Source organism: Vidua macroura, chromosome 1 (genome assembly GCF_024509145.1).
Source record: "Vidua macroura isolate BioBank_ID:100142 chromosome 1, ASM2450914v1, whole genome shotgun sequence".
In the NCBI taxonomy this organism is placed as follows: domain Eukaryota; kingdom Metazoa; phylum Chordata; class Aves; order Passeriformes; family Viduidae; genus Vidua; species Vidua macroura.
In genome coordinates, this window is record NC_071571.1 from 45,023,119 (window position 1) to 45,050,589 (window position 27,471).

The 27,471-nt window shown below is 40.8% G+C and overlaps 2 protein-coding genes across 10 annotated transcripts in view; one reads left to right on the forward strand and one right to left on the reverse strand.

Annotated features, from left to right (window-relative positions):
• The window catches only part of TRAK1 (trafficking kinesin protein 1), a 127,009-nt gene extending 114,830 nt beyond the window's left edge, over positions 1-12,179 (reverse strand). For 2 of the 3 annotated variants that reach the window (XM_053974772.1, XM_053974764.1), the window contains exon 1: positions 11,680-12,179. In XM_053974772.1, the coding sequence (XP_053830747.1) occupies positions 11,680-11,906 (227 nt within the window). In that variant the 5' untranslated portion in view covers positions 11,907-12,179. Of the gene's footprint in view, positions 1-11,113; positions 11,319-11,679 lie in introns of those variants that run through there. The other variant, XM_053974780.1, reaches the window with a different exon arrangement.
• Positions 12,180-22,152: 9,973 nt separating this feature from the next.
• ULK4 (unc-51 like kinase 4) overlaps positions 22,153-27,471 on the forward strand; it is a 206,844-nt gene continuing 201,525 nt past the window's right edge. For all 7 annotated transcript variants that reach the window (XR_008436500.1, XR_008436501.1, XM_053974409.1 and 4 more), the window contains exons 1-4: positions 22,153-22,311; positions 24,523-24,622; positions 25,673-25,812; positions 27,104-27,263. Coding sequence is in view for 5 of the 7 variants with exons in the window: in XM_053974409.1 (XP_053830384.1) it covers positions 22,174-22,311; positions 24,523-24,622; positions 25,673-25,812; positions 27,104-27,263 (538 nt within the window). In the remaining 2 variants the exon portion in view is untranslated. The remainder of the gene's footprint in view (positions 22,312-24,522; positions 24,623-25,672; positions 25,813-27,103; positions 27,264-27,471) is intronic.

The following is a 27,471-nucleotide window of genomic DNA, read 5'->3' on the forward strand; positions in this document are numbered from 1 at the left end:
GTTTCCAGCTTCTTGGAAACATTCTTAAAATCTATTCTCTAAAATATTATTTAATCCACTTCTTCAGAAATGCTTTTTTTAAGGTCAGTTTCAGCAGCAACTTCATGCAGATTTTGCTAGACAGGCAATACAGTTAGGTAGCACAACCTCTTTTAGCCACCACAACAACTTCTTGGTATCTTTTGTGAAAAGGTATTTAGAAAAGACATTTATAAAATAGTTATTTGGGTTTGGGCTTTCTTTTAAGAGCTAAATCTTAAATAAGAACTTATATGCATATTATGAGTTCCATTTAACCTTGTTTGCTCATGCTCAAAGTCTGCTACTTCCAAGAACTTTACAAACCATTAATAGATATCCTGAAGAAAAAGAAGGGAAAAAAAATAAATGGATTGCAAATTTCTCTATTGGAGGTCTCTTAAATGAGGAGATGTAGAAAACTCCACAACACTTGGCATACAAAACAAAGCCAGAGAAAAAGTATGGGGGAAAAAAAAAAAAAAAAAAAGAGAGAGAGAGAGAGAGAGAAAGTAGATCAACCAAAATGCAAGAATTCATGAAAGATGCTTGCAAATGTCTTTAGCACCCTTAAAGAAAAATCAATGCCTTAACATTCTGAGATCTCAAACTCACTTCTCTGGTGGTAATGGACTACCAAACATGTCCAAAGTGTTAAACAACCAAACATCCAAAGCACTCCTTACCAAAATCTATTCTTCAGCTTCACATATACTTAGTTCCAAGCTGGCACACTGCTGGATTATAGGTCTTCTATCACAAAGCAAACAACACTTTCCAGTTAGAAATCAGGGCAATCAGGAACCACTAGTTCCCACTCAGAAGATAAATTAATTATCTGTTGTAGGATTTACATCAGAGCCATAACAGCCTGAAGCCCTGTTTGTTCTTTCCCAATATCTGAAGTTCAAACAAAGTATTTTAGAGCTCTTTAGTTTAAGGGTTCACTAAATAAAAAAAATAAAAAACTTTTACTACCCACAGTGTAACAACTGCTTTCTTACCTTTTCCAGGGAGAGGTCTGAGGAAGGAAGAGAAAACAGTATTACATATGCTATAACAAGTCATGTTACAAACTGATCATTTTCCTGACTATGCAGCCCCTCCTATTTCCTCTTACTCACTTCTCCCGCTGCAACATTATATCATGTTTTATCTTCAAGTTATTCCTGCTGGTCATTGGATCAAAACAATAGGCTTGCTCCTAGGTGCATTTAGGAATTTCCTCTCAGCCTTTTTGACAAACTAATTAGTGCTAATTTAACAGATAAGAGAGACAGGACTGGGTATTCAATCCTCCCCATGCAAATCTGCTAACCGAGAGTACTAAAATGATGTTGCTTTCTTTTATTAAAAAAAAAAAAAAATCCAAAGCAAAAATACCCCAACAAACCACAAAACAAAAACTCCCACATAACTAACAAATCATTCCATTTTATGCCGTTAACTCACATTATTAAGGAGACCTACATAACTTTTATTAATTCTCATTTTTAAAGACATATATAACTTAATCCCCACGGTTTGAATATAAGGTGTGGTATTATACACCTAAAGCAAACTAAACACTAATTGGCCTTGCCTGCACATTCCTGTCCCATCATTGTGCCATCTCCACCATTCATCTAACTTCCTAAGAAAGACAAGCTAGCAATAGAACTAAAACTAAGGAAATCAAACCAGATTTTCAAGCTATGTTTTACAGCTTGCCTTCCTGGCTTATTTCCCAGGGGATAACAGTAAGTATGAAAGATGTGTGGACAAAGGGTACAACACACAGCTGGTAGGACAAGGCAGGACTATCCCCAGGAGATGTGAGCCCAGGCTAATCAGGTTACACAGACACAGCCTTCAGGCTCATGCCTTCCCAGGCACCTCTAGCTAATATTAGTGTAGGCTGTACTTAAAGCACACTGTCACCCTACTGCACACTCACCCTGGAGCCATATATCCCTCTCGTTCCTTTTTCCTCACAGAGATATTGGTGCTTCTACCACCCCACATCAACGTGATCAGAAATGCAACCTGTCTGGAAAGGTTAAGCCAAGGGGATGGAGAAGTCAAACCACTCACAGGCACTGCGTTGGCTTCATCTGTGTGGGTTTTCAAATACTGGTGTTGCAATGCATTCTTCCAAGCGTCACTGCCATGAAAATAGCAGTCCCTGGTGGGACTCAAACCATCAGTGTATTAACTGGTGTGTGTGCTTATCCAGGACATCACAGGGCTGAGGGACACCACTAGGTAAACGCCCAGAGCCAGAATTTACAGATCATACACAAGTATCAGTCAACAGAAGACTTAATAGCAAAGGCCTCCTGTGCAGATAAGACAGATAAGGTTTGGTTGCCCAGATGAATCCCATAGCCATATGAAACTGATGCTTACAAGCTGACTGGTAACAGAAGAGCCAAGAGCCATCTTTGTTCTTGTTGTATTCATACGTATTGGAAGAGCAGCTCTGCTAGATTCACAAATCCAAGAAATAATCCATTATTAGTTGGTAGAAAGGAAAAAAGTTCAGCTTTAATCCCAAGATTTTTTAAAGGAAATAATTAACTATGATGAACAATAAGGAGTACTTAAAAGTACAGTTTTGTCCACCTGAAATGAACTGTCTAAAGACCAGTTGACAAGTCATGTGAAATTTTTAACTTTACTTTAACAAATAAATTTATTTCAGTTCTTAATTCTTACTGTAAATATTCATATAGCTCAACATAATGCATTTCACACTATTTTTGATAAAAACCCCAAAACATTCATAGTCACACTTCATAGTCATAGCTATATTTTGGGTTGGAAGGGATCTTAAAGGTCAACTAGTCCAAACCTCTGCAATGGGTGGGGACGTCTTTCACTAGACCAGGTTGCTCAAAGCCCCGTCCAACTGGGCCTTGATTTCTTGTAGGAAGAGGGCATCCAGAGCTTATCTGTGTGTATCATTTAAGGTCCTATCATTATGATAAATTCCCTGCCATGAGGTCTATTCAACCACCATTTAGGAGCCAGAATAAGACACAAAATATTCCTCTAAGAATGAAATAAGATCATAATAAAATCACGCACACTGTATTTAAGAAATCCATTCTTGTATTCAGGATCTACACCCAACATGCAGTGACATCTGTCTGCCTTTTCCACCGGGGCTGAGCAGCTCTTCATTAGTTAGGTAACCACTGTGAACTGTTAATTCTATGTTTATTGTCTTCAAATTGGTTGTGATTGTCTTCAACTTGGTTATGATCTTCACCTTTACATACCAACATTTCTAGATTTAATACATTACTCATTCCATAAAATTATCTGTACTTATTTTTTAAAGACAGTAATACCCCCATGAACAAAACAAAACAAAAAAAATTATTGTCCTTTTTTCCAAGTCAAAAGTCCTATTACCCGCCTCTCTTTCCTGCTATTCAGTACAATAGTACAGAGGGACATCAATGAGAAAATCTTCCAATTTTCTTCCTTTATGTCAACATACAGCAGATGTCCTCTGAAAGCTGATAAATAGTACAAAATGGGTGCAGTGTTTACTTTTGCAGGGCGGATGTTAGTAAGTCAGGCTCAAGAAACTGAGACTGACTTACCTTGAACATTCATCAGTGAGCAAAGTGAGATAACTGTGTGTCTTGGAAGTGCTCTGTTCCCAGCCTGTGGAATCCCAGGCTCCCATTCTGAACACTGATCTTTTTCATAGCAATATTCCACTGTCAGCTTAACAGTCCACCTATCTTACTAAAATAACTACTGCAAAAGTAGCGCCATCTAATTGGTTTAACTTCTTAACTTTAACTTCTGTAAAATGCACTCAAATTACTTGAGCAAGTCGTACACTCCTCAGGGAAAGTCTTCTGGGCCACCTGGAATTTTTCTTTTGTAAGAGAATTAGTAATGCACACTATCAACCTTACTAACGTAGGGAAAAAAAAAAAGTGCAGGTGTAGCACACATGTCTGCTGAGGCTGCTGCCTGTTTCACATACCCTGTCAAGCCCTAAATAGCTACAGAATGTGCCAATCCACTGACCCCAAGAGACTGATAGCCTCTAAACAGAGATTCATAAGAACTGGATTTCATTTTAGTACTGGCATGAACTCCTGAATTACCTCAAATATTTTGATCTTGCTGCCCCCTTCATCCATTGCACAGTAAGAGAAAACTGTTTTTTGTGATTCATGAATGCTGAAACAAACTCGGTTCATTAGAAGTTCACATTGAATATTTTGAGGAGCTTTTGCAATGTTAAAGGGCAAAGTATTTAGGAAAGTTGCATTTGCCTGAGGTACAACAGCTCCTAAATGAAACCTCATTTAATAGATAAAAGCAATAGAAGTGAATGTCATGGAGAAATCAATATTCTCTGCAGAAAAAAAAAAATAGCAAAACATACATCCAATAACTTGACAGTACACACATCTCTGGACTTTGGGACAAAGGACTCAGCAAGCTAAATGCAGTATTTAATTTTTTCAGCCTCTTCATTCTAATGTCTTTTGATGTCTTGCAAAATGACAGTTTTTGAGAAAGCCACTAAAAGGTAAAATTCTCGTGAGCAAATACAAGAGTAATTAAAGGTTACAAACATTTCAGACAATCAGAAAAAGCATTTTTAGTTGAGATTGCCTTATATTGGAAATGTGTGGCTCTCAGGTCAGACACAACTCGCTGGATCAAGCCATAACATGCTTATCTACCACCTGATTATATTACATGACCCTTAGGAAATACAGGCATAAAGGACTGATCTTAATGTGGCCTTCACACATGCAGGTTTGCAAAATTCATTACAAGACCAAAAGCTCCAAGAAGGTAATATTTTTGGTTAATTCTGGTCTCCACCGTCTCCATAAATACCTGGAAGTGATCATTACTGCAGTATTACCTGAACACAACAGAAGCCCACAATTTCTTTCTGACAGTACTGCCATTTGTGACTATAGCAGAAGATCTATCACAAAAACACATGTTAAAAGAAAGACTGATTTCCACCTCATCACTTTACATCAAGAGCACTGAATACCTTCTCAGAAATAGCTATTATGAGCAGATGGCTGCAGAGAAAAAAAACCAATTTAAAACAGGTTTAAAGGACAGTCTAAGGATTTGGACATTGTTCCAATGCCTTCCAATTCTGCTAATTTTACACATTTTACACTGTGGCAATAGTGAATGTTTGCGTGGACTTGAACTGCAAGGTTTCTGCTTACTGCAGAGGAGTGTCTGCTGCTCCCCTGCAAAGTATGCAACTGTGCAGTATCTAATAGCGAAATCAGGCTTTCTGGGACAGGCAATGTTGTTAGTGACATAAGCTCCACTTACATAAACATTAAAGAGGAAAGTAAAAGTCTTCATTTCCCATAGCACACATTGATGAGATTTTTTTTAAAAATACCCTTCTCTTGAAACAAAACTGCACTTCAGTCCCCCTAGGACACCAAATTGTGGCTGCTGTCAGGCCATAATTCATACAGGCTCCTGATTTGTCTGGAATTAGATTCCAATCTGACACTACCAGCAGCTGCCTTTAAAAAGATGAAATTTAGAATTTACATGAACATATAATACAAAAATGCCCTGATTGATTCCAATTTGCTGTAGTCAATTAAGCTCTTCAAAGAGGCACATGTAACTAATTCAATGTATCCATAGTTTTCATTCTTCCTCTCTAGGCTATAAAAGTTTCCACAGTATGAACGTTTTCCTAACCTTTGGTTTCTATTAAAAGATGGAACAAGTCAACTCAGCATTAAGCTTCACTGAAAACTAATGATGAGCAGTTTTTCTCTGTATTGTTTGAAGCATGGAATTATTAAATAGCAGAGCAGGGGGTTCACACATTTTTTCCTTTAACTGGGAAACCAGATGAGAGGTGATCCCTCCCCTCTAGTGGGCACTGGTGAGGCCACACCTGGGGTACTGTGTCCAGTTCTGGGTTCTCCAGTACAAGAAAAAGATGAACATACTGGAGAGAGGACAGTGACTGGCCACTAAGACAAAGAAAAAAGACCAGGGCATTTCTCCGATGAGGAGAGGCTGAAAGAGCTGTGACTGACAGCTAGAGATGAGAAGGTTCAGGGAGATCTCATCAATGGTATAAATACCTGCACAGAGGGAGGACAGAGCCAGGCTCTTTCAGTGGTTCCTAGACAGGACCAGAGTGATGGGCACAGACTGAAACATGAGCAGTTCCCTCTGAACATCCAGGAGCATTTTTTCCTTTGGGAGTGACCAGGCACTAACTGAGGTTGCTCAGGGAGGCAATGGAGTCTCCAGCCTCGGAGATATTCAGATGCTGTCGTGACACAGACCTGTGCCAAGTGCTCTAGGATGACCCTGCTTGAGCAGGCAGGTTGGACCTGATAACCTCCAGAAATCCCTTCCAATCTTAACCATGCTGTGATCCACCAAAGAAGCAACCTTTCTACAGAGCTCAGTATTTCTCTCTTCTATTCATACAGATGCTTGGAGCCAAGAACATGCCATAAGCACAAAAATCTGCAGCAAGTTATTGTCAGTTTCAGCATCTCATCTACCAACACACAACTAGTCTTGGTTATATCAGAGCTTGGAGTGCAGCAGTTTCAAAATCAGCTCACATTCACTAAGGACTATTCTCTCCTGACACCAAAGTCCCATCCACTTACTACTATTGCTTCCTTTGCTACCTGCTAACAGCTGCTCAGCTGCCCAGGATGGACAGTCTAAAAATTAACCTTAAAAACAGCTCTTGCCTGTGTCAAGGACTCAATTCCAAGCACCATAATATGGAAGGGGATAGAAGAGGGAATCCACAGACACAGGAAAATCTGCTCTACTGGGCAGCAGCATGGTCTGATATTAAAACAAGCCAATAATGAAAAAGGGCTTTTAAACCAAGCTCTTGCAAGGGCTTTTAAACCAAGCTCTTCCCACATTTCCTTTCTTCTTTCTAATACTCTGCTACAGTGCTCAGAACTTTTGCTATAAATGCAAGCAAAACCAACAGGACTCTAACATATTAATCTATCAGTATCATTACCAAAAAAACCCAAATATGTACACAATAAAATATGACAGTTATAGAGCATCAGTCTCATTTGGGTTTTCAGCATCTAATGGACAGCAAGGTTAGACAATCCTGTCCAGAGAAGCTGCAAGATAAGGCAAAGAATCAGCTTCAGTACAGCCACTCACTGATTTAACTAAAGCAAATCTGCCAACATAATTGAATCTAAGAATTATCTCTCAGCTAATCTGTCTGTACTATCAATAAGCCTCTTAGCTGGTCTAACATAAGCAGGATGACTGACTATATGGCATGACTTTTTGCACCCTAATCAATAGGCTCCAACAAAAACAGAAGTATTGATGATTCAAAGTTCACATAGAGGACAGTTTTAGACAAAGAATAGTATCAGCGAACTCCTGAAATTTACTTGGGAAACATCATGCTATTCACTACAAAGTAAAATAAAAGTGCTTGTAAACTCACAGCTATTTCAGTCAAACCACAGAGTAAGCAGGAAGACTTTGAATCAGACACCAACTGGTATCTTGGAAAGCCTATGTTAACAGGAAGTTCATTCTCAAGATTTTTATCTCTCCAAGTAGCACTGATCCCACAACTGAATACACAAAATTGAGGCCTCCATACAGGTGCAGCATTCCAAGGTGTCAGTGGCATTGCCTGTGGAGTTTTAATGATACATACATGACCAGGGAAACATACCTTCACAGCACAGGCACTGCAGACCACACACCAGTTTTACAGTTGCAGCCTTTCAAAGCTTCATACAGTAACTGAGCTGCCTACAACTGACATGCCATCACTGTCATTTAGTGACTAGAAAGTAGTTCTCCATGTTTTTATGATAACTCTGAAAGCCACTTGGTGTGCAGTCACTACCAGAACCTGTTCCTTTCCGTAGCCTTTCTGTGAAAGAAGAATACAAGTGACAATCTCACTCCCAGCAGAATCAAGGACCAACATGAGCATCCCAGGGGACGATGCTGGTATGCTTTTGGTCATTTTACATGCAATTTAAATGTATTTATTCTCGAATGGTGATCTTGGTGACAACACTAAGCTTCTTACAGAGGCAGAATTCCCAGGTACATCTGGAGAAAAGGAATAGTTCAAAAAGGAAAACAGGACTAGTTGTAAAAGCCTACCTATCAATAACATTTTTCTGACGAACAGGAAAAAGCACAGCTACTATGTCCATTTTGTGGTTATCATGACTCCCAGTAATACAGACCAGTTCTACCGGTCTGGCTGTTCCTGCATTAATATGGAAGTATTGGGAAATAAGTAGTGTGACAAGTCAAATGACAGTTTTGTAAGAATTAAAACAGGGTTATTCAAAGATACACCAATTAAGTACTGAGACTAATATTGGAGACTTATTAGAGCAGGCACTCATTTTTACTGAGGCAGAGGGAAAGCTATATTATTCAAAATTTTAAACAAAGAATACACAATTCTCTGCAAATTAACAAGAAACTAGCAACCTTGACTTGAGTATCACTTTATACAACACCTAGACAACCCAAAACAAATTACGTCCTACAAATGCTATTGCATAGGTCCTGGCAGAAGGAGCACTAAACCAACCCCAACCCTGGAAATCAACAAAATTTAAAGATTTAGGGAAGAAATGTATTTCAAATAAATGTAACTTATACACTGCCTTCTTGCTTAATTATCTCTCTTCTCCCAAGGAAAATTTTCAATAACATCGGAAACTGCTTTGAAGAAAAATGTGTACATCTTTTAGAAAGGGTAAAAGGTTTGGTTTTAACCACTTGCCTTTCAATATTGCAGATGTTGCCTCAACAGCACTCATTCTGAGAATCCTTTCTACAGAACTATTAAAAAAAAAAAAGTATCTTGCATTCAGTTTACAGTCTTATCACAGCAGACACAGTGAGAAGTCTTAACATTTCTCCTTTTCAGTATTACAGCAACAACAGTTGCTATAATGATCAAGTATGCATTTAAAACAAAAATATTTAACCTGCATTAATTTCTGCAATACTAATCTCATTATTCTATCCCAAAGCAGATTGACTAGAGTATAAATAAAATCCTCAGAGCACACTGAAAGATTAGGATCGAATTACTTCTACAAAAGCAGCTGGTAATCTGTTACAGGAGACAGAATGTGTGAAGCAGCAAGGAGCTCATGCATGAACCGCAGCAGAGAGGAAGAACAGAAGTTCCCACCAGTTCCAGGCAAATCCTTCCAATCTGATCTTGCTCTCTGGTACGTGTAAGTCTGCCTTCTCCCACCAGCTCTCACCTGTGTTCCACAAACTGTCAGAGTGCCAAGTTAACATCCATTAATATCCATGGCAAAACTTGTGTATCACATCCTGGTCCTGCCTCATCAGTCAGGACTCTGGATTAAACTAGTCAGACACTCAGAGGCTGCTGCAGCAGCTGGATATTTCACTTGGATTTTAAGCACTCACATATCAAACATGGGGCACCACATATAGAAATGCACACACCTAATCACATTAATGCTCCATTGGCATATTGTTGTGCTGCCCAGTGCTCTGGAACAGGCACCAAGTTCCCGTATGAATTTTTTGTTCATAACTGAACAAAAGATGAACAGATGATTTTTGTCTGCCATGGGATTTTTTTACACTAGAGCCAGAAATCCTACTTCTTTCCACTACTGTCATCCATTATTCAGTTCAATCCGCTGGCAAGTGGAAGTTCATTCATGCAACTGACAGAAACTTTTGTTTTACTTCAACAGAAATTTACATTCTATCTCTTCATACAGCCGTCCAGTCTTCACTCAGTAGTTCACATTAAAAGCTGAAAACTCTTGCCTTCCACTCGGATTTTTACCATCCTAGTTTTCCTCACTTGCTATGATGCTCATTGAAAAACAGCGAAGTAAGCTTAATGGCTTAATATAATTTTCTTACTGTCATCACACGTTGCTCTGACTCAGTCAAAACAGATTACAGTGCCTCAGAGAAGGCACAGTTTTGTGAATATAGTCCCTGGGCTTGGAGACAACACTCCCTCCTCCAGACTTCTTCTGGTAACTCCAAAAGAGCCCTACTAGGACAAACACGTTTAAACCCGGAATAATTTCAGCACAGGTAGAAGCCAGGGCACTACAAACAGTACATGCAACTGTGTACACACAGCAGTAAAACAGGCACATAGGGCAAACCGGTCATCATAACTGTTGTTTGGTTTTGTTTTAATTTTTGTTGTTGTTTGTTTTTTTGTTTTTTTGCTGTTGCTTTCCTGATTGCAAAAACCATTACACCCACGACTTAATCTCAGTGGACTGAAAGGTTCAAATAAGGTTACAGTTTGCAAGGCAGAAAAAATTGTCCACACGGAGACTTCTTCTAAAGTCGGAGAGAGAGAGAACATGAACCCTGGCTCCCACTCTTTAACAGATACTCCGTTTGTTTGGAAATTTCCTAACTCTTCCCTAATTTTACTGAAAAAAACCTCCCCTATAGATGAAGTTTCAAAATCGACAAATGCAAACCAAAAGAGGCACCAAGACCTCAAACTTGCTAAAAACCATAATGGAATATTTTAGTAATTTTAAACAGTGGAATAGTGCCAAAAGCTATCCATAATCCCCAAAGCTGAAGAAACCAAGTCAGTATTTGCAGGTCCCTCTGCGATGGCTAGAAAGCGACGTCTGCATGCAGGGGCCCTTGTATCTGAGAACAGCAGCAGTTCAGCTGTAAATAATGCAGAGGCACAATTCTGCGAGCGATTCTTGACCTTCGGTACGCAATTCCACTCGTGTGCTTCTTTCCTTTCAGGGCGCCGAATGGACAAAAGAGCACAGGCAGCAGAGCCAGGCGCAGCGCCCGCCCCCGAGCCAGCCGGCTGTGAAGGTCGAGGGGCCCGAGGAGGAAGAGCGGCTGCACCTGGCTCACCCCCGTTCCGCAGCCCGGCCGAGCGCTGCAGGCCTCGCCCGCGCACCGCAACCCCCGCAGGCGCCCCCCGCACCCGCTCGCTCATCTGGGGGCGAGCGGGGCAGAGGCGGCCGCGCCGCTGCCACCGCGCATCCCCGCCCGCCCCGCACCGTCCCCCCGCGCCCTCCGCCGCACTCACCCCGCTCCGGGCCCCCCGGGCGGCGGGGCGCGGGCGGCGGCGCCCCCGCGGGCCGGGGGAACCTCGCTGCCGGCGGCGGCCACCTCCGGGCTGCTTCCCCCCTCACGGCTCGCCCCCGACCCGCGCCGCTGAGAGGCCGCGGCGTGCGGGGCGGGCAGAGCGCAGGGGCTGCAGTGGCCGGCTGGCTGCTGCTGCTTCTCCCTCCTCCTGCCGGCGCCTCATGTGCCCTCTTCCTCCCGGGTCTCTCCTGCCAGGCCGCCGCCGCTCCAGCTCCCCGCTCTCCAGCGGCGCCCGGGGACCGCTGCGAACCCCTCCGGCCGGGCGGCAGCGCACGTGGGGCGGCTGCCGGGCGCTCTCCGCCGCCGCTGCCGGGCGCGGGGCTCCTGCGGCCGCGCAGCCTCCTCAGGAGGCGGGGCGGCGCGGACACCTCGGGGGCTGCGGCGCCGCCCGCCGCCGGCGGGGCAGCAGGAAGGGGCGGGAAGCACGAAACGCCGCCGGCGGCTACCTCGGCGGCCGCTGGCTCGGCAGTCGCAGCGCTCCCTTTCCCGCCCCCCGGAGGCCATTACCTCATGGCCCAGCCCTGCCGCGGAGGAGGGGCCGAGCGTCGCCCGGCAACCGGCCCCCTGCCGCGGGACGGGCTGGGCCGGCAGGGGACGAGGATGTTTGCGGCGGGAGAGGTTTGTCGCCGCGTGGAGCAGCCCGAGCGCGGCCGCGGGCAGCGCTGCCCGGCACTGCTCTCACGGCTCCCGGGACACGCACAACCGACCTGGGCTGGTTTGAGAGGCGAATTCATATTTGGTATGAATGTCCCATGTACAGAGAAATGTCTCAAGTCCACGTTCTTTTCCAATCTTTTTGGTGATGCCCCGCCACAGGGCAAGGAGCAATGGCCATAAACTAAATCACAATAAGTTTCACCTCAACATGAGGACGAACTTCTTTACACTGAGGGTGACAGCGCACTGAACAGGTTGCCCAGGAGGGTCGTGGAATCTCCCTCTCTGGAGACATTCAAAACCCTTCTGCATGCATTCCTGTGTAACCTGCTCTAGCTCACCCTGCCTTGGCAGGGGAGGTTTGGACAAGATGATCTACAGAGGTCCCTTCCAAACCTATCCTGTGATAAATGTAATAATTATTAAAAAAAAAAAAAAAAAGAAGTGAGAAACCCAGAACAAATCAGGACTTCATATACCTGCAGCTCACAGAGCTATTTATTGAAGGAAAGTTTGATTGTTTTTGTCTGCTGGCAAGGGAGGAATAGAGCAGTGTTCAAGGTTACAGCTGGTAAGACAAAAACCAAACCAAAAAAAAAAAAAAAAAAAAAAAAACCAAACAAAACCCAAAAAAAAAAAAAAACAACCAAAAAAAAAACAAAAAAAAAAAAAACAAAAAAAAAAACAAAAAACAAAAAACAAAAAACAAAACACCACCAAAAAACCTGCAGTCGTGCTGGTGGTGGTGACAGGATTCCAGAAGCATAGAATAACATCCAGAGAGTGTAAATTAATTCAGGGCTTGACCCCGAATAACCCATAACAATAAATGATCCAACCCTTCACAGATGCAAACAAAGAGAATCCCTGATGGGGATGTATGGTTTTGGGTGACAGAAAAGAGAGGTGAAGTATTGTGAAGGCAACAGGATTCTCAGGCAGCCGCCTTCCGAACAGGCGAACAGGCATGTCTACAGAGCAAATCCCCTGCTAGTGATTTAAATGGGGCATGTGAGTCAACCTAAAAGCTTGGAGCTGCTGCCAAAAGGAACAGGCTGCTCTCCCCACTTCTGTGGAGGACCCAGGCACTCCTGGTTTTCCCAAGGGCTGATTCTGCTGCTTAGAATTCTTCAGTGAGTGACTCAGTTTACTAACCTCACACAGAACTAACTGTATTTTTTCCTTGTGAGTTTTCTGCCCCTCTACTGAACTGAACTGATTCACCCTAACATCGTAGAAATATGGAGTGAGCACAAAAGATGAGTTGAAACCATTAGTCTGGGAGGAAAGGGACCCACCCCTCTGGTAACCTTGCACTCTTAAATCATCGCAGCAGTCTCATCTAAATCTTCCCCAAAACAGAAACTTCATGTTACTGCTAAGAAGTCTTAACACCACAGTATCACTAAAAAGGTTGGTGCCTTCCACTTCTCACCCTTAGCTGAGTCCTCCCATTGCTCCCTTTGTGCCCGGTCTTGAATATGTGTGACCCTTACCAGTGAGCAAGCTAAATCAGGAGGCTTTAAAAAAGGGTTGCTTTCTGATTAATACTGAAACAGCTAACTATGAAGTCAGATGAGTGACAGAGGTTGCACAAGAGGGGAAACAAGACTGGGAAGTTGCAAAAGGTGGATGGAGCCCCAAAGCAGCAGCTGGGAACTTGGTATAATGTGTAACATAAGGCTGATACAGCAGTGAGGATTAATGGTCTGTACAGTGAAGGAGAAATAATTTTGAGGAAGAAAAGTTTACTCTGTGCTTTACATACTATAAATGAGAAGCAGAGAGATAAAAAAAAAGAGCTTTCAGTTCCAGAAAAACAGGGGAAGACACAGAACAGAAGCACCTTGGAATACAGCCCAGGAAGAAAATCAAATGCTGAGGGAAAAAAAAAAAAAAAAGAGAGAGAGAAGACAGAGGGAAAACCAGGAAGTAGAAAAGTGAATATTTGCACCAAACACAGCGAGAAACAAGTGTGCATGGTTGTAGGTTTCTTATTGAGAAAAACCAATTGACCTGTCACGTCTGTAAGGAACAAGGATTTGAGATGTACTGCTGAGACTGAAAAGATTCTTGTTAAAGTGAGCAGAAGTCCTTCACAGTGGGAGAAATGGCAATGACACGCACTATTTACTCAAACACAGTATGTAGAAAAGAGAACTTGGGGCTATGGGATTGCCAAGCCCTTGCATGCAAGGTGTGCATCTGTACACAGGTCATATGATATGGTAGCAATTGTTTGCTACTGCTGTGCCAAATCCTCCTGATGATTTTTTGGTCATGTGGTGCTACAGTACACATAAGCATACTCCACTGCATTTCTATCACCAGCTCAATTTATTGACCTAATAATTCTAAAGCTGGCAATTGATGCGGTAACCAAATACTTGCAAAAAGTTTCCTAGATTTCTCTGCTCTCCTTCTCTTTTCATTATCTTTTCCATTTCCCCTCTCTTCTTGATTTTATCATATATTATATTATCTTCACATTATATTTTCATATTAATTCTCAATTTTGCTTCCTTGATTACATCTCTGGAAGAGACTTTATTTCCACCCTGCTGAAATACAGCACCTTTCAAATGTACTTTCAGTGAGCATGCTGTTGTATTTCTTGTATTCCTCACCAATGTCTGTCCATAGAACCTCCTTTACAGGCCCTGTAGAGCAATCAAAGAATACAATAAAAGCTTTAAAAGCATTTGAAACCAGTTTAAGAAATCTCTGATTAGTTTGCCAGATGAAGACTCCAATTGCACCTGCAATTGTGGGGTAAATGATTTTAATCTCAGAGAACAAACTAATTCCCGTGAGCATTAACAAGTGTTTGGAGAGGAAAAAAAATCTCTAAAACATACCCTGTGTTTCTGAATAGCTGCCACGGAGTTAAGAGAGGAATTGCAATGCTTTCTCTTTTTGTTCTTCCTCCTGGTACCTGGTGTTGCTGGCCCCATTTCTCACACTTCTATATCAGCATGAACTAGGTAATGCTGCAAATTCTTTAAAAATATCTATGAAGTGTCTGCATAACACTACCTGTACAACATTGTTTCTCGTTTAAATGGTGTTTTTTGTAAAGCTGTCATTGCTTTTATCTGAATATCAAAACACAGCTTCTTGCAAGTTATCTCATGGTAGCACATGAAAATTAAAAATGTACGTAGTTTTGACTGATTTTTTTTTTGTTGATGTTTGGGGGTTTTGTTTGTTTTGAAGGTTTTTGTTTTGTTTATTTGTTTGTTTTGTTTTACAGGATGTTATTCAATGCTAACTTTGCTGGAAGAATCAAATCAGCAGAAAAGCTTTTCTCGTTCAGAGCTTTGTGCTTCTTTCAGCTAGCATCAGGCAGGACCAATGCCTTCCCCTTCTTCAACTGCATCTCTGCTGGAAATTTCTTTCCTGTATAGGGACTGCATCTTTCAGGAGCAGTACCAAATTATGGAATTGAGCTGAAGAGTTATTGTGACTATGACCTATGGAGAGCTGATGCCGATTTGAGCAAAAACACATGGAAAATGAGAGGCAAAATAAAATAAAAAAGTAACTTTATGCACCAGCTAAAGCATAAACACAAGCTGAGGAGAGAAATAAAATTAAGATGAAAAGATTTTAAGGAGAAAACTCATTAAAAATTTCCTTCATAGTGGATAATAAATAATAATTATGGCAAAAGAAGCATTATTCCAGATCTTACAGTTTGAGAAAAAAAAAAATGGAGGCAAACAGTGACTCAGAGGATGGGGTTTTGCACATATTTTGCATTAATGAGATGCAAGTTGGAATAAATAGTTTGTAAAACTCAGATTAGCATCATAAGTGAAGTCCAGTACACAAACAAAGAGGAAATGAAATTCAAGACAGTGGGATAATGATAAATGTGCCAGGCATGCATTTTGCAAGAAAAGAAAAAAACCCATGTAATCAAGCGAAGTCAAATGAAAATTACACCATGGAATGATGATAATACTTCTGACATTATGAATTTTAATGAGAAAGCAAAAGATATCCTGAGTATACAGTCTGAATCTTCAGAATATGCAACATAAAAGCCACTGCTTGCTGCTGAAACAGTAATTTTGTATATGTGATAAAGAAGCATGACTCTTGTGTGAGTACAAACTGCTGGATGTAATTGAAGAAAACGAGATGTTCTCCTGCCATGTTATGTTCTCCTGCCTGTTTCATCTGTTGCACCTAGAAGAGATGAAAAGAATTCAACCAGCATAGCATGCTTTACACACTATTTATTGCATTAGAACAAGAAAATGTTTTATTATTGAAATACACATAAAAATAAATAATTTTACATAATCTCAAAATTACATAAGCAGAATGGTAGTCACTGAAAAAGCAAAATGTTGACAAGGCCTATTCAGCTTCCCTATCTCAGCAATACAGTCATCATCATAATTTGGAAGCCAGCAAGTAGGCTTAGGTGTTGAGAAGGCTTTTAGTAGTGAACCTTACAGCAAAAGAGTATCAGCTCTGCCAGCCAGGCTCACAAAGCCAGTATCAGAGCTGATTATACTCAGGAATGTGATATGAGAAATGCCTGGCAGAAGCTGTGGCAATCCATTACAATTAACTCCATCTCCTTACCAGTTAATAAAAACAAACAAACAAAAAGGAAGTTGGTCCTGACTGCAGTATCATATACAGAGCAGTTGCTGATTTCCCAGGGAAACCTAATTATTTTGGGAAGGTAAAAATACCTTGTAATATGCCAACCTTTAAAGGTATTAACTCAGAGAGTATTAAAATTTTGAGCATATTTCATCACACCTCTTTCCAACCGTAGGCATATGTAAAGCACTGAAACCATAACAGAGGAAGAGGAAACACAAGCACAGCATACATGTAGTACTGGTGACCTTGCAAGTTGATCCAGTGAGTTGAGATTTGGAGTCTTGTTATCTTACAAGAAACCACTAATAGGTTTTTTGCATCACCAGTGAGGCAAAACTTTGAAACACCACCTCACCAGTGAGACAAATTTTGAAACATTATTGCAAAACACAAACTGCTTGTAATAATGTTTGAAAAGTGTAGAGGACAACTCTTTGATGGAGAAAAAATTTTCAAACAAGAATCCCAGAAGCCACCTAAGAATTTGAAAAGTCATTGCTATTTTCAAATATTAGAAATATATGATACTAAAACAGTAACATTTGAATTTATTCAATGAATTTGAGATGGACCAGTAAGTGCAACAGAGTTGTACCAGAAAAGCAAGATGACAAAATTGTAATATTATAATATTATATCAAAATTATAATATCATAATCACATATTGATGTTACCACAAAAAAAAAAAAAAATAGAGAAGAACAAAGATTCACTCAAACGATGAAAATTTATGCCAGTTTCAAGAGGATGCTGGAAAATAATCTGAAAATAAAAAGCACAAGATAAAGATGTGCCCATGTCCACCAATCTGCCAAAAAGGTCAAACCAGAAAAGTGTCTCTGTGCACTTCCCAGGAATGACAGTACTGTCAAGGCAAATGGAACATAAGAATATTTTATTTGAGCAACTGAATCATCATACCCTAGATGCCAAGAATAGAAATTCTCTTGAGAATGGGGTCAGTCTGGAATAGAAATAAACACTGTGTACTAACAAGATGGGATAGAGCATGAGTAATCATGACATCTGAAAAAAAAAAAAAAAAAAAGAAAAGAAAAGCTAGTACATATGGCAAAATAAAACAACTGTATAGCATTTTCAACAGGCATTTTGAGCACACTTGAAGAACACATCTTAAAAAATACAGAAACACACCTCAAAATTATAGCCTACTGGTCAGACTTTTGAGAACCAAGCAAAATGTCAGAGGCTTACGCAGTACCCATTGAGGGTAGAGCAGTGAAGTGTTTAAGCATGCCTGAGCTATGTGCTTGCAATCACGAGATCTTAGTTTGCCTTAAATTAGATCATCTATTTATTTGAGAACAAGAATTTGATTACATCTGACTGTCCTGTCTAATAGTCAGGCAAATAGCAAGGCTGAGTTTGCTGCGCAGATTGCTAGGAATATTGAAATGATGCAAACAGGACAAAGAATATTTTGCATTCCATTCTTGAATGCTGAAAATATTCCCATAGAAAAGTTCAGTGCAGTTGAGTACAGTGCTTGAAGTAATGTTCAGTAACAGGATAAAGGAGTAATAGACTGAAAGAGTAAGTAAAAGGCCAAAGAGTCTTTTAATTACAACCCTGATCTGTATTCGTAATACTTTATTTCTGCAAGACTACTCTCATACCTGAAGAAATATGTTTGAAGAGAGACTCCTCCATTCTTACACCAAATGAAAGGGAAAATTCCCCATCTGGAGTATATTGAAACTGTGCACCCAGATTGTAAAAAAATATACAGACGTGTAATGAAATGTGTATCAACAATAAAAAGGTGCCCATAATTCCTAATAAGGAGGGGTTGGAAAAAAAGGTGGCATAAGTCAACATATCTCTCTATGTCTGCCTTTAATTATAGTGAACATTTTTTATCATGGAGACATTTAATTTCAAAAGCTATAAATCTCTGGTTCAAGTGTTACTAAACTTTTTTTAATGTTTATTTTAGTGTGTTTCTCTGGCTCTATTTTGTAGTTCTATTGACACAATTATACAAAAATTTCAACAGACTTCATTAATGTTAAAGTTCATACAATCTCACTCCCCCCAAAATGGGGAAGTGAAAAAACAAAACCACAAAAACAATCCCTAATCTGGACTAATTTAACAGAAAGCATACATAGGACGAAACATGAGAAATCTGGAAGAAGACAGTAACTTGAAAGTTATTGTGGCTTATTTTTATCTTCTTAGACAGGGATAATGAAATTGACTTATTCTAACATGTGCCATTGAACTGCTGCCAGGACTTGTGTGCAACAGAACTAATACTCTATTCCTTCTTTATATCAGTCATTCTTATCACAACCACAGATAAAATACACATTTTTCTGAAGTCTAAATAAATCCCTCTTCAAAGCATACTTTTCTTGTGCTTATTAATAGAAAGTGATGTCTACTTACGCATTTGGATTATTTATATCTAGTCAACTACTCATTTACATTAAAAACAGAATGGAAAAATTATCTTACTTGTGCAGCTTCAAAGCTGTAGCTTCATTGATAATTACAAGTCACCTCTGCAATTACTCAATACTTACAGTATAAAATGGGGCAGAGCAGCAATTTTCTCAGCCTGTCTTCATAGGAGAGGTGTTCCAGTCCCCTTATCCCTTCATGGCCTTTGCTGGACTTGCTCCAACACTTCCATGTCTTTCTTATTTTGGAGGCACCAGAGCTGGATGCAGCACTCCAGGTAGGGTCTCACAAGAACAGAGAGTACAGGGACAGAATCACCTTCCTTGCCCTGCTGGCCACGCTCCTTTTGATGCAGTCCAGGATACCTCTGGCTTTCTGGGCTGCCAGCCTACACTGCTGGCTCACCTTGAGGTTTTGGTCAACAATAAAGAGGTGTTTGAGGTTTTTTTTTTCCCTTTCCAATATTACAGGAGTTTAAAATCATGCTGAAGTCTTCTTGAGAGTGGGAGTGAAAAAACTGACCATCTGTTACCATTCTGCCTAGAAGAAATATTGAATCCTTCCTGTAAGTGTACTACTTATTTTATCAATATAGGTTGAAATGGATCAATGGGTTCAAACCTGTTAGAAAGTCAAAATAAAGGTGAGACAATCTTTACAGCTTGCTCTAGAGCAAACATTTTAAATGCTTTGTTAGAATCATAGAATGGTTTGAGTTGGAAGGGACCTCAAAGACCATCTAGTTCCAACCCCCTGCCATGCCTAACCTATCACTATACCAGGCTTCTCAAAGCCCAATTCAACCTGGCTTTGAAAAATTCCAGGAATGGGATATCCACAGCTTCTTTGGGCAACAGTGCCTCACCACCCTCACAGCAAAGATTTTTTTTTCCCTAATATCTAATCCAAATCTACTTTCTTCCAGTTTGAAGGCCCTTGTCCTGTAACCACAGTTCCAGGTGTTGCCCAAAAGAAAAGAGATTTTTTAAGGGTCTTAAAAAAACAAAACCAGACAAGAAAAAAAAAAACAAAAAAAACAAAAAAACCAAACCAAAACAAAACAAAACAAAAAAAACCCCAAAAAACCAAAAAAACACCAAAAAAACCCCCAACAAAACAAACAAACAAAAAAAAAAAAACAAAAAACAAAAACTCCAGATCCCCATAGAATGAAAAAACAAGTGAAAACTCCATGCTGTTGTTAAACATAGAAAACGCTTGTTTCAAGGGCTAAATTTTGTCACAAGAAAAGTATCCCTCAATTAGGCGCTTGCAGAAGGCCATGGCAGGGCTGAGGACGCTATCTGCCGTTTTGACTGCGAAGGCTGCATAGAGAAGCCCCAGCAACACAGGCTGCCGGTGGCAGCCGGACCTTTCCCGACGGACGCGTCAGCTCCCGGTGCTCCCCGCATTACCATGCGGGAACTCCCCCGCCACCCTCCCCGCTCGCTGCCCGGTGGTCTCGCCCTGACGTAGGCGCCCCTTAGCCCAATGGGGCTCCACTCTGCTTCCGGCGTCCGGCGCCGTCTCCTGGAAACGGGCGTGGGGTGGCGACCATCCGAGTAGCGTGCGGGGGTGGCGGGGACGCAGCCCGGTGGGACCTGGCGGTGCGTTCCAGCTGGAATAAAGGACAACAAAACTCTTCCCGGAGTCACCTTGCCTGCGTGCCTTTTCCGCTTGCCTGTATTTTGTGGCACGCACGGACGAGTGTCCCGTCCGGACACTGCCGCCGGGGCATGGGAAACTCCGTCCCGGGGGCGGGGCTCCGCCGTTTCGGTTGATGGCGGCGGCGTGGCGGTGATCCATTCCGCGCCGCACTACGGCTGTCGTTCCCATCCTTTCCCGCCGGTTGCATCCCCGCACACGGGTACGGCTGTCGTTCCCACCCTTTCCCGCCGGGTCCATCCCCGGCACAGGTACGACTGTTGTTCCCACCCTTTCCCAGCGATTGCATCCTCCGCACACAGGTACGGCTGTCATTCCCTCTTTCCTGCCGGGTGCATCCCCCGCACACAGGTACGGCTGTCGTTCCCACCCTTTCCCGCCGGTTCCATCCCCGCACACAGGTACGGCTCTCGTCCCTTTCCCCCTTTCCCGCGCACGTTCGCGGCCGTTACCTGGCGGAGCGCGCGCGCACAGCGGCCCCTCACCGCCCCCCCGCCATTTCTCACCACCCCCCCCTCCCCATTCCTCACCGCCCTCCCCTCCCCATTCCTCACCGCCCTCCCGTTCACTCTGCCGCCGTCCCTCGGTCCGAGTGCGGGAGCGGACCCGGGGCGGGGCTGGAACCCCCCGCTGGAGCGCTCCTGAGACCCCACGGCCCCCTCTCCTGTGCTGCAAGTGTCGGGAGGCGGCTGTGTCTCCGGAGCCGCCGAGCAGTGCCTCAGGCCTGACCGCCCCCGACAGAGCTGGGAGGGCAGGAGATCGCGGGTCGTGCACGGGCTGCTCCGTTCGGAGTGGTTTGGCTATTCCCTCGTAAAGAGAGGGAACCGCGTCTCCTTGGTGCGCTGGTCCTGTATCCAGCCCAGAGCAGATCAGTTCCCTCGGTGCCTGGAGGCTGCCGCTTTGGGTTCTTCTGTGGAGGCTCACACCTTCTGCCCTACAGGTGGTGGCTTGGGAGGCTTCCATGATGGCCTTCTTACCTCATCTTTTCACCTTTTGTATCAGTTTAATTGATCTCTTTTTACTTTATCTCAAAATCCATTTGTTGAAAGTCTGTTTTGTGTGTCAGGGAAGCGGTGGGTGTCCCATCCCTGGCAGCGATCAAGGCCTGGTTGAATGGGACATTGAGTACAGTGTTCTGGTGGTATGTGCCCACAGCAGGGGCATTGGAACGAGATGATCTTTGAAGCCCATTTTAATCCAAGCCATTCTCTGATTTTATGATTCTATGCTCCATTGGTTTGTGTACTGGAATAAAGATATAGCCATTATTCTTGAGAATCAGAGACTATTCTCTTTCCCCTGTAGCTTCTTGCATTTTTACAGATAATACTATTTAGAATTTGCATCTACTAGCCTATCTATTACTTTTTGAATAAGATCTTTGGAAGTGTAAAATTCACCTTTTCAAAATTTTGATCACATTTCCTGAGAGGAGGTCTTCTGTAAAGTATATTCAATCTTTCTGGAAGTATGGAATATCTATTCATGGTAATGGGGAGGGTGACTACTATACATGAATGGCCATTAAATTTGAAGGCTTCCCCTTTCTCCTCCTTTCTTTATGTTTATTTGTTTGTGAGACTAATGCCATGTTTCCATTCTGTTGCCTGTGAAGCATCTTAAAGCATGGAGAACTTTGTTTTGTATGAGGAGATTGGAAGAGGAAATACGACAGTTGTTTATAAAGGAAGAAGAAAGGGGACAATTAATTTTGTTGCCATTGTTTGCAGTGATAAATGCAAGAGAGCTGGAGTAGCAAACTGGGTAAGTAATGGAGTTTCTTTTCCTGCTAAATCTGGGAAAAAATACAGCCTACAAAATTCCGGTTGCGCATGTTATAGAAAAGTACCAGGTGCTTCTTTAGATGGAGTTTGTCACATTTAGACCAGCTTTTCAAGATTTTAAGTTCTTATTCTTTAAATACAGTCTTTTAATGTATATATTTCATGTGATTTTATTGGTTTTTAGATCACATGCATAAACACATGTTTACAGTCTTACTGTTTCTGTGATGTGTTAGTGAACTTGTAAAAATAGTTACTTGTGGTGGTTTGCTTTTTTTTTTGTTATTAGTTGTGCAAACCTAGTGGTAGCAGTAACTTCCAATAAACAATCAATTTCTTGCTTAGCAAGAAGAAATTATTTTTGATGAAAGAATATCATTTAAGTGAAATCAATTTTGTTTTGTAAAACCTTGGCAAAGCTTTAAATATCATACTGTCTAGAAAGGAAACTGATGCAGTTATACAGTTCAAATATTTTATTTTTCCAGTAGGTAAATTTTGTTTCTGTAGTGTGTTAACCTTGGCTGGATGCCAGGTTCCCACCAAATCTGCTCTATCACTCCCTTCTTGAACTGCACAGGAGTCAGAAAATACAATGAATGGGTCAAGATAAGAGTAGGGAGAGATCACTTACCACTTGCCTTCAAAGGCAAAACAGACTCGATTTAGGGAAAGTAATTGAATTTATTGCCAGAGTAGGATAATGGTAAATAAAAGCAAATCTTAAAACACCTTTCTCCCACCCCTCCTTCTTCCTGGGCTCAGCTTTACTACCAATTTTCTCTCTATCCTCCCTTGCCAGCGATGCAGGGAGATGGGGAGTGGGATCAGTTCATCAGACACTGTCTCTGTTGCTCCTTTCTCCTCATGCTCTTCCCCTGCTCCAGTGTGGGGTCCCTCCCATGGGAGATAGTCCTCCACAACCTTCTTCAGTGTTGGTCCTTCCCACAGGCTGCAGTTCTTCATGCACTGCTCCAACGTAGGTTCTTTCCACAGGGTGCAGTTCCTCAGGAACAGGCTGTTCCAGTGTAAGTTCCCACAAGATTACACATCCTGCCAGCAACTGGCATGGGCTCCTCTCTTCATGGGTCTGCAGGTCCTGCTAGGAGCCTGCTCCAGCACAGACTTCCAAGAGAGTCGCAGTCTCCCTCAGGTTTCCACCTGCTCTAGAGTGAAGTCCACCACAGGCTGCAGGTGGATCTCTGCTCTGCCATGGACCTCCATGGGCTGCAGAGGGACAGCTTTGCCTCACTGGTCTTTATCAGGGGCTGCAGGGGAATCTCTGCTCTGGCTCCTGGAGCACCTTCTGCCCCTCCTTCTGCACTGACCTTGGTGTCTGCAGGGTTGTTTTTGTCACACATTCTCACTCCTCTCCCCTGCTGCTGTTACACAAGAGTGGTTTTCCCCCTTTTTAAGTGTTATCCTGGAAGTGCTGTCACTGTCACTGGTGGGTTGGCGTTGTCTCTGTCAGACACAGAGGAAGCTTCCAGCAGCTTCTCACAGAAGCCAGTCCTGTAGACCTCCCCACCTGGGTACGGAAACCTTGCCATGCAAAACTGATAGAGTTTCATATTCCCTCTCATTGTTTCAAAGATCATTTCTTGGGAACTTTTTTGTTCTTAGGAGTGTATTGGCCTTACAAATCTCTTGGGGATACCTTACACACCACTCTAGCAAGAAACAGGCTTCTGTAGAGATTAGGCCATGTAGGTATTATGGAAATACAGAATTTCAGGGTCTCCTGAATGGTTTTCTTTATCTGATAAGATTAAGAGTGATGGAAAAGCTTCTTTTTACTTCTTCTTCCTGTATTACCCCTCATTTGTATTCTTATTGAAAAAAAAGTAGGAGTGCAAGTTTGACTCTAAATCCTGGTTTCTAGTTTATTATTTAGTGGTATTTAGCCTTCTGGCTAAATAATATTTATAATTTTGAGTTGGGAACTTACTAGCTTTTTTTTCTGTGTTTTAAAAACAGATGAGTTGGGCAGGGTCTGTGAGGAAAGTTGTCTTTTCTCAACATTCATGTAACACTAAAATATTTGAAGAATAATATTAGTGCACTAGAAAAGGCAAGAGAACAAGTAGCTAAGTTAGAGTAGATTGTATTGTTTCTTGTTCCCATGCCTCAAGTCCATATATATACATTTATGTCTTTCCCCCACTTAAGTATGTTAAAAACTCCACTCTAGGTTCATCTGACCCAGGGACTCACACATAAGAATATAATGACATTTTATGAATGGTATGAAACAAGCAACCATCTCTGGCTTGTAGTGGAATTATGCACAGGTAAGATAAGCCCAAAGGTAAACATTTATAGAATGAGTATTTATAAGAGATTTCTTACAGCTTCTTTACAACAAATGCTTAGATCTCTGAAAAAAAGCGTAATTATCTGATTATTAATTTGAGAATCTTGTTTATATGTAAAAGTAGTTTTGCTCTTGGAAACATTTTTAGAAATCAATTGAAATCATGCTTCTCCCCTACTTGACTGCATGCATCTTTGAAAAGTTAGTTGAGTTACATAATGCTGGTTTTTAAGAGCTGAAGAGAAAAGGCCAATCAGGGAATATAAAAGCAAATTGTGAATAGTCAGAATGTAGCTCAGTAAAAATTTCTTGAGAAGTTTTCTAAGGACTGGCAGCTCTGACATTCTCACATCAAGGAGCAAATCAAGTTATGATGTTCTAATGACAATATTATTCAAATTGATTTTTATTCAAAGAGCAATTCAGCAGCTAAAGTGAATGATTTAATTTTTTTTCCTATTCAGTATAAGTATTTTGATTTCTATGTTAAAATTATAATTTGGAAACTCTGAGAACCCAGAACTGCATTAAATGGTTCACTTAGTTTTGATAAGTTCTTATCAATCTATTAAAGGAATCTTGTAAAGCTTTCTTTAATTGTGATGACTGCATGTTTTAAACTTCTGACAGCATGCTTTCCTCCATATGGAAGGAATGTATTATTTATTCTTTTAACTTGTGCAGAAGGAATCTGGTTAAGGAATTGTAATAAAAGCATGGGAGACTATTACACTGTGAAGTGACACAGTGGGTTTCTTTTTTCCCTTCTGTTTCCTTTGTAAAATAATATTGAAGTAGTTTTGAAGTCATGCAGTCAGTTTTATTCCAGATAAAATTAAGATTTTGTCACAGTATTGAAAATAATTTTTTGTACATCTTAGATTTTGTAACTATTTGATATCAAGAAATATTTTTAATATCTACTTATACTGGTTTTTGATTGACATCTTTTGAAGCAGTTTGTGTAATTGAGCATTACATATTTGACCTCTTCTTTGTATGCACTTGCTGACTGTGTGTATTTCAGGTGGTTCTCTAGAATCTGTCATTGCTCAGGATGAATGTCTACCAGAAGATGTAGTGAGAGAATTTGGTGTTGAGCTGGTTACTGGTTTATACCATATTCATAAGCATGGAATTATCTATTGTGAATTGAAGCCTGGAAAGGTGAGGAAGGGTATTATCTATAGGGACACTGGATGTTACTTTTCATGCAATTAGCATTTATTTTATTATTTGTGTTTTATCATTTGGAAGAAGCTTACCTCAGTTGTGAGGTCAGTTGAGTTTTATAATATATGTGAAGACAGTCAGAGACAAGTCTGTAGCTTGAATATTTTATGGTATAATTGATTTCTTTCCTTGGCATATATCTGATACAATGTGATATATTCTTTTTGATTTGGTATACTGGTTTAATTTAATAAAAGACTTTAGTTATCTGTCCTTGGAGACATAAATTTGTTGTTATTCTATCATGCTGCAGAATATTTTGTAGTCATAGAAAATGCTAATGAGGGAGTAAATTTAACTAAAGTTTCTTAGTAACTTTCTATATCGTTTGCACATACCATAGAAATTATCATCTTATTCCCGTATAAAAATACAAGTCTTTATTTAGTTTCCCATTTTGTGTATGTGTGTGTCATTTATGTAGAGGTTTGCTAAAGTCTGTGTTTGTTTTTAATTCATGTATCCACCAGAACATGACTATAATAAAAAAAAATTTGCTTAACCGTAATTGGTTTTGCCCTTGATCTGTAAGTGATCAAGTTGCCATTCTCTGAATCTTTGGTAAAATCTTCTACAATTCTACTCAATTCCTGTCATTTATGGACCCAAAAGCACTAAAAATACATGAGTAAAGCATAGTGTAGATGACTCAGTAGTCTTCCGAAGAAGAATGCTGCTGTAAATGCTCATTTCAACAGAAAGTAAAATGCTAAAGTTAAGGCTTCTATTTCTCTAAACAAGGTTTTTGGGATTATGAAGTTTTTAGTTGCAAGAATAAGTAGTGACTGGCCAGGGAAAACTCTCATCATCATCAGACAAAATCTGTGGAAGTTTCTGCTAGGTAAATTGAGAAAAATTCCTTTTTTTTTTTCCTCAAATGAAGCCCTGTTTGGTTTTATTGGACTTATATTTTCCTATGCAGTTTTACTCTGCTTTAACTATCTTTACTCTAGTAACATCGTTGTTTATTTAGATTAAATAATGAGTGAACAAAAGTGCACATTGAACCTCTTAAGGGTTCTATTGGGGTACATTTGGTTATAAGAAAAAAGACAGTATTGGCATTGACTTTAAAGAAAAACTTAAGTGTTTTTCATTATAGTGATCCTCTCTATGTACTTAAATGGTTTGAGATTATGATTATTTTTATAATAAATTATTTCATGTTGGAAATTTCAGTTTTAGTATATGATACTAGCATATTGGATTTTGTTTGTTCCAATAGATTCTACTGGAAGGGTCTGGCACTTTGAAATTCAGTAGTTTTTGCTGGGCTAGAGCAGATGGTGAAGACTTGGAAAAAGTTTTTGCTTTAGCTGGAGGTGAAGAAGGTGAAGATATTAATGAAAACACTCCACAAAGATATTTTAAAAATATAGTTCAAGGTATGAGAATTTTACTAGCCAGAATTAACTTATACCAAAGAGACAGAATGAAAGTCGGAATATCAGTGATTATGATAAAGAGAAATTATTTAGAATTAATCCTGTTTTGTCTCAGAAAAAAAATTGAGCTGTAGAATTATTTATGGACTTTTAAAAAGTTTGTGTTGTAGACCTCTGTAAGGTCTGGAACTAAATTCCACTAAGTTGA